This window comes from Equus quagga, chromosome 2, assembly GCF_021613505.1.
Source record: "Equus quagga isolate Etosha38 chromosome 2, UCLA_HA_Equagga_1.0, whole genome shotgun sequence".
NCBI lineage: Eukaryota > Metazoa > Chordata > Mammalia > Perissodactyla > Equidae > Equus > Equus quagga.
The window spans coordinates 151,462,367-151,476,176 of record NC_060268.1 but is presented as its reverse complement, the minus strand read 5'-3'; the positions used below and the strand labels follow the sequence as shown (position 1 = coordinate 151,476,176).

At 45.6% G+C, this 13,810-nt stretch overlaps 1 protein-coding gene across 36 annotated transcripts in view; it reads left to right on the top strand.

The window, feature by feature from the left end:
* The window catches only part of SORBS1 (sorbin and SH3 domain containing 1), a 218,827-nt gene that overhangs the window by 137,381 nt on the left and 67,636 nt on the right, over window positions 1-13,810 (top strand). For 28 of the 36 annotated variants that reach the window (XM_046652426.1, XM_046652431.1, XM_046652424.1 and 25 more), the window contains 4 exons: window positions 3,012-3,184; window positions 5,185-5,248; window positions 7,076-7,150; window positions 7,479-7,541. In XM_046652426.1, coding sequence (XP_046508382.1) covers window positions 3,012-3,184; window positions 5,185-5,248; window positions 7,076-7,150; window positions 7,479-7,541 — 375 coding nt within the window. The remainder of the gene's footprint in view (window positions 1-3,011; window positions 3,185-5,184; window positions 5,249-7,075; window positions 7,151-7,478; window positions 7,542-13,810) is intronic. The other 8 variants (XM_046652429.1, XM_046652428.1, XM_046652418.1 and 5 more) reach the window with 3 other exon arrangements.

The window sequence follows — 13,810 nt, the reverse complement described above, 5'->3', positions numbered from 1 at the left end:
TGGGTCTTCACTATATAAAGAAACATTTTTTCTTCAGGGGCTGCAGTTCAGCCCTCTGTGTATTGAAATCCACTCAGTCATGAGTCACATGATCACAAGCTTCTAAAGTAACATAGCTCAGGACTAATTTTTGGAGATCAAAAGGCCTGGCAGCTTTGGAACAAATCCATGGACTGTCAGCTTGAGTTTTGCAGTTAAGTGATTGTTGTTAGCGCTACCTGCCCTACACATTTTTTAAAAAATTTCTCTGGGTCTGAAAACCCTGAGAATGGCATATCTGCAATCTTTTCTTAAGAGATGACATTAAAAAGTGAGGAGCGTGAGCGCCTCCAAAGCGGGACAGAGCTTGAAATCAGTGTCACCTGCTGCTTCTTGAGCACACTTAGGGAAGGCCTTTCCAGGTAGGAGGAGAATGCTCAGCAAAGCCATATTAAGGGTAGACTCTGGTAACTTGAAATCCCCCTGAGCTTCAGGCTTCCTGCCAGATCCTTGGCCTCCTGTTGGAATTTCCTGGGAGCATGAGAACTCATCCCATGATGCCAGTCTTGTCTTACATCCTTTAAAGCCAATGGTGACGTTGCCAGGGATCTGGTTTTCTGAAGTACTTGCTAAGCTGAGTCTTACAGAATGTTTAGAAATCGTTCTGTGGTCCCAGAATGAGTCCTCATTTCAGAAGTTAGTTTGCCATCCAGGCAGAGTGGCCCCATTGAGCAGGCTGTGAAGTCGTGAAGCTGAGCATGCTGATATCAGTGTTTCCCCACTTCCTCGACCTCTTCTCCACACACAGACATCTCTGACCTTGGCACAACTTTGCATGTGCCCTTGGGTCCCACCTTTTTGCCAAAGTTTAGTCGTCCAGCCAGCACTCTGCACCTTTTCCTTTCTCTTAGATGAGAGCCTTTGCCTCAATCAGTGAGCACGTAGTGAGCACTTGCTGATTGCTAGGGCACGTCTCCATCCCCTTCAGTCTCACCTCATGGGCTTCCCTGTTAGGACTTTAGACCCCCCTGGTATAAACCTTTTTGCCCCTTAATCTTTTGACCTCTTTGGTTGCCATCTGACACCTCCTTCCTTCCCTGACAACCTCCATCCCTACTTACTGCCCCACTTCCTGCTCACACATTTCGTCCCTTTCCCTGCAATCTGGCATCTATCCCCACTGCCTTCCTGAAATTTCTTCCTCAGAGCCGTCCCGTGACTCTTCTTTCGCCTAATCTAATGCCTCCTCCTCTGCTGCAGTTATTTATTTATTTGACATGTTTAACCACCCACTTCTTGGAATTCCATCTTTTCTGGCTTCGGTGACACCTCGCTGTACTTCTCTGGCTCCTCTCCTGTCCCTCTAATGACACCTGCATCAGTTGGGGGATCCTTTTTTGCTTTTTAACCTATAACTGTGACATTCCTCAGTGCCTGACTTTGGCCCTTGACTGCTCTCACTCACCTTCTCCACTGAGCTCTTCCATTTCCTTGACTTCAGCAATCACTTCTGTGCCAATGGCTCCAAAATGGCACTCCATCAGGGCCTCTCACCTGGACCCCACTCCCATATTTCTTATAGGGGCCTCCAGGGCATTTCCACCTGAATGTCTTGCTGTCTTCTCAAAGTGTTACTGTGTCTGCGTGGAAGCAGCCATCTCTCCCTGCCTTCCCCAACCCAGTTTCCTTTCCTGACTTCTCTGTTTGGATCAGGCCAGGCTCCCAGGCTTGAAACCTTGGTGCCATTTTTGAGGGAGGCAAGACAGGCTATGGTTCAGAGAGGACCACTGGAGTCAGGTGGACACTAGACCGGATCCCATCTTGACTATAAGCTGGCTGTGTGACCTTTAGGGTACTTTAACTTCTCTGTGATTTGGTCCCCTTAACTGTTTAAAAACAATGGAGGGGTGGTAATAGTTTCTTCCTCAAAAGGTTATTGGGAGGATGAACTGAGATCATATATATGAAGAGTTTAACACAATACCTGGCACATCACAAGCTCAGAGTAGTTCAGAGGCCCCCTTACGTTTGCTTATGCTGTTCCCTCTGCCAGGAGCACCCTTCACTTCTTGTCTGTCTGGCTGACTCCTCTTCTGAGAGCTCGGCCCTGAGCCAGCTGAGTTGGACGCTGACTCCTCTGTCAGCCCTGGTCACCCTGCATTCTCGTTGCTGCCTCTCTTGCTCTTTCTACCCACCAGACCATAAGTTCCTTGGAGGTTGGTGCTCAGAAAGGTTCACCTTTGTGTCCACAGGGCATGTAAATACCTAGCATCTGGGAGGTGCTTAGTAAATGCCTTCCTGTAAATAAATGATGTGGCTCGGAATAACAGATTATACTAAGTAATTTTACCGTCTGTAGACCATACAGAGTGTGTTTATTAGCTCTCTCTAACCTCGAGTCCTGAATCAAATAAACTCTAATGTGTACTTGGCAGTTTACAGCTTTCTGAGCACTTTGGCATAAGTTATCTTGTTAGGTCCTCTCACAACATCACTGCGAGCTTGCCAATGGAGCTGTTAGCCCCAGTTTTGGAGGAGAAAATGGAGGCACAGAACAGTTAAATGACTTCCCCAAGATGGAAAAAGAACTTTCAAGTAATGTTTGGCCACCTCCTTGTGGTTTTACCTGCTCCCTGAATTTCTAGAACTGTCAGAACCACTCAGATATTTGGAGGCCCAAGTGCATAGCTCTGCAGGGCACTTACCAGGCTGTCGGCAAACGTTTTAAAGGGCCAAATGGTAAATATTTTAGACTTCACAGGCCATACAGTTTCTGTCACAGCTACACAGCTCTGCACTGTAGCTTGAAAGCAGCCGTAAATAATACATAAATGAATGGGGGTGACTGTCTTCCAGTAAAAGTTTATTTACAAAAACAGGTGGCTGGGCCCTCGTTTGCTGACCCCTGCTCTGAATGAAAGTCGTTCCAGTTGAGAATTAGCAAACACACTTTCTCCCAGCTGGCTTGTTTGGGAGTTTTTGCTTTGAGGCCACCAGAAGAGCTTCAGCTAGTGGTTGTTTTTCACTTCCAGATCCTGTCTCAGAAAGAAGAGTGGGAGAGCAGGCCTCGGTACCAACCCAGGAAAAAGCCACCTCACCTGGCAGGGCTACTGAAAAAAAGGCAAAGGATGACAGTCGGCGAGTGGTGAAGAGCGCTCAGGACCTGAGCGATGTTTCCATGGATGAAGTGGGCATTCCACTCCGGGTACGAATACTGACCTGGAAGTCCTTCCTAGGCTTCCTCTTAAGCTAGTGACAAGTGTACGCCCTGAGTGCATGTGGACCCCCGCCATGGGTTATAAAGGCCTCTTGGGGAGGGTCCTTACCACTGTCTGCTCTCCAAGCTTGCTGAGGGCCATAGAGCCTCCAGGAGCTGTGCTCCAGCCTCCTGAGCCCCTCAAGCTTCTGGCTCAGCGTGCAGCAGCTTTTCCGAAAGCACACGCCAGGTGTCACCAAGTCTTGTGAAAAAAAGGGTTTTGTGGTCAAATGACTGTGGGGAAGAGCTGGACGGAACAAAGTCAGGGAGGTTTCTCTGCAGCAGAGCTGAGAGGCTTTGGGCATGTGAATCTTCCAGGGGAAAACGATGTGGGCAGTGTTCCCCAGTCTCCGTCATTATCATTTCATGGAGCACGCTCAGAAATTGTTAGTCCAGGGTCAGAGATCCCTGGGGAGTGTGCGGGGCTCAGGGTCCCTGATTATGGGTTCAGGAAGAAGTTCCCGTGGATGGGAGACAGCCTGTCGTCCAGAATGAGGAGGAAGCTCTTAGGGAACCACAGAATGGATTCAGCCTGCCGAGGCCTCCAGGAGGGAGCAGATCATAGCAGCCCTGCCTCAGCTCTTCCCTGCTGGACAGGTGTGGCAGCCTCCTGCAGGCTAAGGAGTTCCCGGGAAGCCTGACTCTTGAAACTGGATTAGAGGGAATTCCATTCCTCTCCACGTGCCCACCAGAACACTGGCTGCCATATGTTTCTCTGTGATTTCCACTTGGCAAATGGACTGGTTTTTGTGTCCCTTTTGGGGAGGCCAATAGAAACTGCAGTGGGCTAAGCCTCAAAGGAACTATTGTCTGACCCTAAGCAATAATAAGTATATAATAATAATAATAATAACCAGAAAGAATTATTACTAATAGTAATCACAGCTACCATTTGCTGAGTGCGTCATCTCATTTAAACATCATTCCCTCGACAAGGTGGATGCAAATGTCATTCCCACTTTATAGATGAGGAAACAGAGACTCAGACGGGTTACAACTTGTAACGGAATAGTCTGACTCCCAAACCATTACCCATAACTATCATGTTAGGTGGCCCTCACACTCACCTCTCCAGCTCTGCAGCCTTGGGTGACTTTGACTTTATATGTCTCATTTCTTCGTCTATAAAGTAGGAGTGAGAATATCTGGTCTAACCACCTATCTGTCCCCTTGCTTGATTTATTTTTATCGGAAGAAAACAAGCAAACACAAACACCAGCCTAGTTTTGTGGTTGGGATGAAAACTCTCTTGCATTGGCTGCTGTAATGGGCTGTGTTTTAATGTGTGCGTTCTAAATCTGGCCCTGTGCGAGGTGATGTAGATACACTTCTACAGAAGTGTAGTGGGTGGGGCACAGCCTGGGAAGCAAATGTTCTTTGTCTCTTATGCTTTACTTCAATTTAGTCGTCTACTTATGGAGAGAGATTCTCTTTAAAAATGAAATTTTTAAAAATTACCTAAGGATGGACACATTTCAAGTGGATCCTCCATCCACTGTTTTCAAAATCTGCATCCTTTTGGCCAAATATCACTCTGCAGATTTGGGTCTGAATCTCTTGGTTTGTTCTTTCTCACGAGTTTTGCATTTTAAAAAAAGGTTTAAGGGGGCCAGCCCGGTGGCCCAGTGGTTTAAGTTCGTACGCTCTGCTTTGGTGGCCCCGGGGGTTCACGGGTTTGGATCCTGGGCGTTGACCTAGCACCACTCATCAAGCCATGCTATGGCAGCATCCCACATAAAATAGAGGAAGATGGGCACAGATGTCAGCTCAGTGACAATCTTCCTCACACACACAAAAAGATTTAAATATGAGATTGCAAAGATGTTTAGAGTTACATGAGTTTGGACTTTAGATGTTGTCATTTTCCATTTTGATTTTCTAATCCTAGAAGTTCTGAAATGTACCGGGACTTTCATTTTATTTTACTCTTTGCTTTTGTTTTTCTCCAGAACACCGAGAGATCAAAAGACTGGTACAAGACTATGTTTAAACAGATCCACAAACTGAACAGAGGTACTGGTTTTCATTTGTAGAAGCTGTGCTGTGCCCGTACGTTGACTGTGGTGGTGAGGACCTGGACTCACTCCTCAGGATGCCGGCAGACGGCGCCCTGTCGCTTGCCTTCATTGGGCACCGGCCTGCTTGAGCCCAGCCATACGTCTTCAGAGCAGAGGAGGGAGGGAGCATTTGTGCGCCTGCCTCACATGTGGGATTTGAGGTCAGCTCTCAAGTCCTCCCTCCCAGATGTTGTGGGATGCAGCAGGCTGAGCCCAGCACTCTGCCTGTGCTTCAGCATCTCCCTGCCTGGGATGCGAGCAGCTCCAACTCCCACCTGCTTCCAGCTTTAGATGCATCTGCCTGTGTCAGCCCATGACTGCCTTGTAGGCAGAGCGAGTTGAGAAAGCACCGAAGTGGGAGTTAAAAACTGTTCTCACCTTGGGGACCAAGTACTCACGTGACCTTGGGCCACTTGTGTACCTTTCTGTGTTTGTCCCACTTCCGTTCCTCTGAGGGAAGTTGCAGGGTCCAAATGAGAGCAAATCTGCCTTGTGAAGTAGAATGCCATGGTGCACCTGTAAGGTGGTGGTAATGTGAAAAATTATCTTCCCCAGCTGGGAGCTAGCACTTGCCAGGTAGTCCTGAGAGTCAGTCAAGAGCTGACATACCAAAGCCAGTTCAAGATGGAAGAGAAGCACTTCCAAATCAGGGCCCCGCTGGGCTGTCAGCGGGTGATCCAGCATGGTGGGAGACTCCCAGGCCAGTGCTCGGGCAGGTCATGACTCCACCAGCTCCCATCCACCTGTGCCACCAGTCATCTGATAGGCAGGGATGCAGCTGCACCGTGGGAAGGGTACCACTCCTCCCAAGGGCAAAGCATCCTGTCTTTCCCTGTGGCCAAATCCAGTCTGGCCGCCTGGCATGGATGACACATTAAGGCAAAGCAAAAGCATTCTGGTCGGTGTTGGCCTAAGCCACAAATAACCAATCTCTCTGATTAGCTGTGGTTGCCAGCTAACATCACTGTTAATTAGCTCTTACAGTGTTCACAGTGAACCTGGCTGTGCCCCTCTTCAAACTGTTTCTAGATACTGAGGTGCTCTGTGTTGAGTGTTTCTGAGCCAAGAGTAAATACACCCTGGTTGGGTAAATGAGCTCAGTCACAGTGGTGATGCTAAATGCTGGGTCTCTGATTGGACAGTGTCAGTTCCACTGGTCACTTCCTAAAGCTGATATCCATTTCCTCCAGCAGTCTGTGTCTCTCTCACCTTTGGACCCAACTTTGGCAGCCCAGATGCCAAGACACCGTGAATATGTGAAAAATTGTGCCCCATAGACAGTGTTGGTCCTCTCATATGCTGAAGCTATCAATTTAGCCTAAATTTCAGGTTCTAAGTGAAACTACCTACCTTAATGGTAGGGAGGTGTTTGGAAAATTAAGAATCCACTTGTTTGCCTTGATGCTAATGTCAAATTTTGATTAAAAAATCATTTTATTATAACGTCTTCATTCCATATTACTTATTAGTATGCTTAATATTTTTTGCCTATAAAAGGCAAAAACTTCATGTTTTATGTTAAATGCCTCTTGCTTCCTGGAGCCTGTGTATATGTAATTCTTTGTCCTAGAAGAGAAATGATATTATGTCCTTAGATGTGTCTCAGTAATGCAGGCAAAAGGACTGGATTTTTTAAAGCAGTTTGAATTTCTTTCATATCATCAGTGCAGCTTAGTATGTTCCAGAATTCAAGGAGCCTAAATTGTGTGTGGATTCCTGTTCGTTCATTCTCTCCATTTGTATCTTCCTCTATTCTCTCTCCCAAACCTGCTCCTCTGCCTAGACACTCCTGAAGAAAACCCTTATTTCCCTACGTACAAATTCCCTGAACTTCCTGAAATCCAGCAAAATTCTGAAGGTACCATAAACTTAGACAGTGTATCTGTTGTCCTAGCCTTAAATTAATTCTTATAGTTCCATTATAGGAATAAGATTTGGCTTTTAGATTTTGTTTTTTATAGTTGTTTTTGGTTGGTGAAAATTTAATTTCACTCATTTGCATGATGTGCTATATTAAAATAACTAAGTCCTTTCTAATTCATTAATCTATTTTTAAGTGTGCTGCCCGTGTGCTTTAATAACACTAAAATAGGTAATCAACCATTCGAAAGAGTCAGTTGGGGATTTGTCAGTTCCACCACTTCGTGGTGGATAGTTTCAAAATCCGCTGCTTTTCTCTGCTGCAGAGGACAATCCTTACACTCCTACCTACCAGTTTCCTGCATCTACTCCTAGTCCTAAATCTGAAGGTAATTAAAGGAAAATCTTGTGCCTCTTTGTAGCAGTGCTGTTCCTTTCTTTTTCACTTTGGGGTTTTTCCTGGTGGCTAAGGGCTGTCTCCCAATCATTTGCTTCCCTCTAACCTCGTGTTTGTGGTGTTGTCTTGCTCCTCGCTGACTGTATAACTGGAGTCTATCTAGATGGTATTTTAATCCTATTCCCTTGGGATCTACATGATTAATGGGCTAGTCAGTGTAACTTAGTTATTATCCTCTGAACATGTGGAGTTCTGGGAAAAGCTGCCTGAACCTAGCTACCAAAGGCTTTGTATTTAGGGTGGTCCCATGGTGCTGGTGGCTGGGCGGTGACTCAGGGAAGCTGAGTCATTATGGCTGATGGGCAAGAGGTAGACATTCCAAGCTGTTAACAACAGAAAAATTACCCAGTTCCTATATGTGCAGCTGGCTTATCTCTGGGTCCCTGTTGTCATGGGCCCTCAGGGTGTATCTCTTTGGTGGGGAATTCCCAAAGAGGTATCTAGGTATGAGATTTAGTAATACTGGGGGAGGATATTTCTTTAAAATAAGGGCTTTGGCCAAGCTGGAAAACGTTTCATGAAAGAGCTGGCTAAGAATTTGGACCTGCTGGAGAGACAGCCACATTTGAGAGAGATTCTTTTCTAGGGCAAAAAGTCTAGGTGTCAAAGAAGATTCCAAAAGCTGAGTTAAGGGCAACAACCTGAGAATGATCCTAGTCCCAGGGATTGTCTGATCTTTGGATGAGTCACCCTGAGAGAGGGGAGTGGATGGAGTATGCAAGAGGAAGTTTCATTAAGTGCTCTTCTAGGATGAGATATTGCCTGCTCTAACTTCATTCATTCAAGTGGTATTGAGCACTTGCCTGTGCCATGCACTGTCCTTGAAACTGAGGATAGTGCCTTGAATCAAACATGTCCTCTCTTCTCAAAAGTTCACATCTGGCAAGGAATTAGACAAGACCAATTCATTGTACTATGTCCAGTGTGGTGGCAATTGCAAGATCATGTGTCTAGAAGGCCATGGAAAAACCTTTCTGGCACACAGTAGGTCCTTGTTAAATAGCTGGAGAATGTTGATGAGTGAAGGCTTTGGACCATCAAACCAGAGTTCTTTTTTAGGGACAAAGCCCTGTGCCACCACCTCTGTTCTTCTCTGCTATAATTAGCTCAGAAAAACCATTCCACACAGTCCTTCTCATCATCGGTAAAGTCATCCAGTTAGTCGTTCCCCAAACTTATACTGCTCACTTAACATGTATGAGATGACAGGCTGGGGTGTATTAGATACAGTTTTAGTTAAAATGCCATCTTTTGTTTTTGGACTCCCTGCTATGTGCTAGTCTTTGGTTTCCAACCATTTCATGCCTGTGTCCTATTTTGAATGAAAAGAAAAGTCTACCAAACAAACTCAGACTTAAAAATTAAAAGCCAATGACTTAATTTTAATTAGTGACCTCCTCACTGCAAATGAGAGTCTATTTGGTGTGAGATAACCTAGTGTTTTTTTTTTGTTTGTTTTGGTGATTAAGATTGTCCCTGAGCTAACATCTCTGCCAGTCTTCCTCTATTTTTTGTATGTGGGACGACACCACAGCATGGCTTGATGAGCATTGTGTAGGTGGTCTGCAACTGGGATCCAAACCTGCCAACCCCAGGCCACCAAAGTGGAGTGCACGAACTTAACCACTATGCCACTGGGCCGGCCCTCTAACCTACTGTTTTTATCTTAGGGTGCTGATTCTAGCTAAAAGTGTTGCTTAAGAAACAACTGACTGAGTTGAATGAGGGAGAACTTTTTTCAGGGTAATTTTGACAAACTGCAGTTTTTGATTTGTACTTTATTTGGACTTACAAACCCAATTCACTCAATAAGATAGGATTCCTTTCTAAGGAAGATGATAAGCACAGAGCATGACTGAAGGCGTAGCATCCTTTTGACACGGGCAGAGGAAAGCCACCTAGAGACATCCTTTGGAGAAGAACAGTTGCTCCCATTGGCCTGGAAGAATGCCATAGGCCTGTCACGGGCAGTGCTATGGCTCCCGTTGTTAGCCTGCCTGTTGGTCTGAACGTAGGGTTTCGTGGTCTCACACCTAGAACTGCCATGTCGTCAGCTGCCACACCTAGCAACCCTGGTTGATGATGACGTCTGCTTCTTGGTACACATCAAGTCAGGCATAAGAGGGAATTAAGGTTATTTTGTCTACAGGCATAAACGGTAGAGGATGACATGATAACTTTTCACCTATAATTTAGGAAGCAGACCTTACTATTTTTTATTTTCAAAGACTGCAAAGGAAGAAGTAGTCTTAAGGGATAAAAGGGAAAAAATTAGATTGGACTTAAAAAATTCATAATAACCAGATGATTATACTTTAACACAAGTTTTTAAAAAGTCTTAAGTCTTTTTCCCTGGAGATCTTTTAAAAATAGGGTAGGTTCCATGACTTGCCCCTACTTCTGCCTAGATGACAGTGCCAGACTTAGATCACAGATGTATGCAATTAGATGAAAGCTTTGACAAAAGAGTGAAACGTTTGAGTTAGATCGCTTTAAAGAATTATTTTTATTTTAATGTTTTTTAAGTAATGGATTCTCTGACTTATGGTTTTGATGTCTGTGAGCTTGGGCAGGTCCTCCTCAGCCCTGTGCTCCCGATAGGTGCCCTGGGCTCTGTACCCCCTTCTTAAGGTGGGAAAGATGTATGCCTTTCAAAGAAAGATGTTAAAGATGGATTAGCACCCGAGGCTCTACCCACAGACTTTAATGAGCATTAAAAAATAGACAGCTTTACTGAGAAACGTGAGCCATCGTTCCAGAGTCTAGCCCCTGGGGAGGAGGAGACTGTTGTTGCTACTGGGTTTTGTTTTGTTTTGTTTTGTTTTGTTTGAATTCAGAATTTGAAACTAGAATTATTTGCAATAAACCTGTCAAAACCTAGCCTAAGGGTTGCTGCTGCCTCTGTCTAAATTCTATTTGTTGGTACAGCATAAAAAGACACATTTCTAAGTGTCTCAAAGCTGATTCTCCTCAATAGTAAAGGACTATGTGAAAATTTGCTTACCCTGGCTTAGCAACCTTCTTTTTTCCCCCTCTAGCTAACAGTGAAAAAGTAAACTTCTGGCCAGACTTTCAGAAGATAAATAGAATTACCATGTCTGAATCAATGAGATTTAAAATGAACTTTTAAGGAAACTTCTATAAATTTCGACGAGAATCAGTCACTTCCAGTCATTTTATAACCTCTGAGACTACTCTGTGGGACTGGAGCGATGTTGTGTATAGTTTGTTTCATGAGGTAGCTGGGAAGAATTGGGGCTAGGAAATTTGGGAAGAATTCAGTAGAATGAATTCAGGAGATTTATTTCCTGTAATTTCACTACATGCCCTGGTCGCTGGAAAGCTTATCAAAAATATAAATAATTTACCAGAAATTCTTTGGGAATAACTTTCAAGAAAGGCTAAGCAAGTGAGTTGTACTTTGTTTTTTAACTTTCCCTCGACGCACCCTCTCCTCCTCGTCATTCCTTCCTCTGACCCAAAGCTACTTGTCTGGGAGTTACCCTCCAATCTCTATCTTAAAGGCAAATGTCCTTTCTTGCATCTTAGATGCCACTAAGTCAAAAAGATTGTGGGGGTGGGGAGAGGGGATGTTGATGGACACCAGCGCCTGCCCCACCCACCACTGCACCCAGACCATGGACGGGCTGCTGGGAGGAGTCCTCAGACATCCCGCCCACGGTTTCCTTCTGAAGCAGGAGCGAGAGGAACAAGCTGTGGAAAAAGAGCTTCAGAAATGCCACCGCTGCCTCTTCCCCTCCCCTTCTTTAGGAAACAGCAGGGTGGTGGCCAGCACCTCAGCAGCTCACAGTCAGAATCCTATTAATAATAATAATAGCATAGCCACTGCAATGACTATGCCAGGACTGCCATTTATGGAGCCCTACCAAATAAAAGGCTCCATGCTGAGGGCATCACAATTATTGTCTCATTTTCCTCCTCCCAGCAATCCCATGAGGTAAGTCTTCATTTTATCAATGAAGAGTGTGAGGCTCAGAAAGGTTAGGTAATATGTGCAAGATCGCACCTGAAGTGGCAGAGCCAGGATTCGAACGCAGCTCTGTGGGGCTCTCCAAACATGGGTTTTTACCTACTCTGTTCCACTGCTTTACTGATTCCTTTACCCTCCTGCCACACTGTGTGCCTCACTCCAGGCATCCAGCGTGGCCTGCTTCTGAGTCAGTCATGCTTCACTCGGCTAAGCCAGTGTCTCCTGGGATGGCGTCTGGGAATACGTAGTTAGGATAGGCTCCTTGAGTGATTTGACACATGGCCAGGATGGAGGATCACTGAGGAAAACCACCCTTCCCTGCCCTTCAGAAAGGGAAGAAGATACACGCCCAGTGCAGTTTTGGGGGTTTGGATATAGAATTAGAGCAGGGAATACAGATTCAAAAGGGCTACCCTTTCCACTCTGAACAAGGCCAGATGATGTTGGCTCCCTTGACATGCTTGATGTCAAGAAACGGGGAGATATTTCCAAAGGGTGCCTCAGGATCAGCAAAAGCAGGCAACTGGTGTGTTACTTTGTGGTCTGTGGCCTGTCAGGACCCATTGGGCCATGTCAAGGTGAAGGCTATCAGCCAAAGGTGACATCCCAGAGACCAGTTTTCCCCTTGCTTTTGGATGCCTATTCCACCACTGTCAGGCTGGTGGTGGCCACTACCACCTCCTGGTGAAGTGACTGTAGGCATCCCTAGGTGGTGGTGACATGTCATAGTGGTCTGTCTCATTGAGCTGTTTCCTTATTCCTGGATGAGGATGCCCTAAGACAAGGATTTATGAGGCTGATTTTCCAGGCACATCTATATCTGGGTTAAAATAATCCTCGACTGGTCTTACAGGATTTCTAAGAATAGGCTTATTTTGCTTGAGTTCAAGCAAACAGTTCTATTGTGAAGGTGCCTGGCCAGGATCTGTGCCTCCTGCCCAAACTCCAGCGAGTCCTTCCCAGAGGAGGGGCTGAGCTGCTCGCAGTGGTCACCTTTGCTCTCCTAAGTAGAGCTGCCCGGAAGCTCTCTGCCTAGCAAGTACAAAAGTCTGACTGGCTGCAGGATAGTGGAGACAGTAGCAGTTACTCCGCTTCCACCTTCAAGGGCCAGGAATGCCACAGGAGATGAGGATGGTGAGTCTCTTTCCAGCTCTCCGGTCCTCCCAAACTTATGCTCCCTTCGCTCCTGTCCTGTGCCACCTCATTCTCTTCTACTCTTTCAGGTTCTATTTTTTCCCTGAATTTGTCTTCTATAGCTTCTCTATACCCTGTGTTGATCTTTTTTTCATCCCTTCAAATCCGATTGCCTTTAACCAGATCATAGACAGCTTTGAGATCTTTCCCCAAGCTCCCTAGACTATTCCTGAGCACCTTCAGCCTTTTCCCTTTTTGCTTCTTCTTCCTCTCCAGTCCCACCCAGACGTTGTACCCACTTCTGCACATGTCTCTCCTTTTCTTTGAATATTTTTGTTTGTGGGGTGGATGTATGTGTCTATCTTGACCCCTTTCTCCTTTCTCTTCCTAGGTGTGTGTGGGTGAAGCAGGAGAAGGAATTAAATTGAGCAGTGAAAAAAGATTGTGTTAAAAATAACTCGTTGATATTAGAAAAATAATTTTAAGTTTAAAGGCCTAAGGAATGCATAAAACTGAAACTTAATTGATATAGGCAAGTGATTATGCAAGTACTGCTTGTTGCCCACCATCCCATTTTAGTCAATTGCATCTCTTTTATAGAACAACTGTTCTCAACGAGCACTTTCTCCAGTGTCTTTAAGATTGTTATAAATTCTCCCCAAAAAACCCCAGAAAAGGTCTTTTTTAGAAGTTCATTTAAAGTCACTGTGGCTGAAAGGCAATTATGTGCCTCCTGGCAGTTTTAGGAGAGTAGCTGTCCCCAAATGGAGCCTCCAAGGACAGAGTGCCAAAGCCCAGAGGGGAACTGTTGGTGTGTAAACATCAGAGCTCAGCAGGGGCCTTTGGGACCCAAAAGTGAATTGTTCACCCTGAGTAAATCCCGCTTAGTGTTAGAGCTTCCTGGAAGTCCCTGGCTCAGGAGGTTCTGAGTGTTGCTGCCAAGATTTGGTGTTTGCTGTGCTGGGCTCTGAGGGGCACAATCCGCGTGTGGCTCCACCACGAGCAGGAGTCACAAGATCCCGGCTCAGCTGAGCCCATTATGGCACAGTTTTAAAGAACCCTACGAGAATACTGAA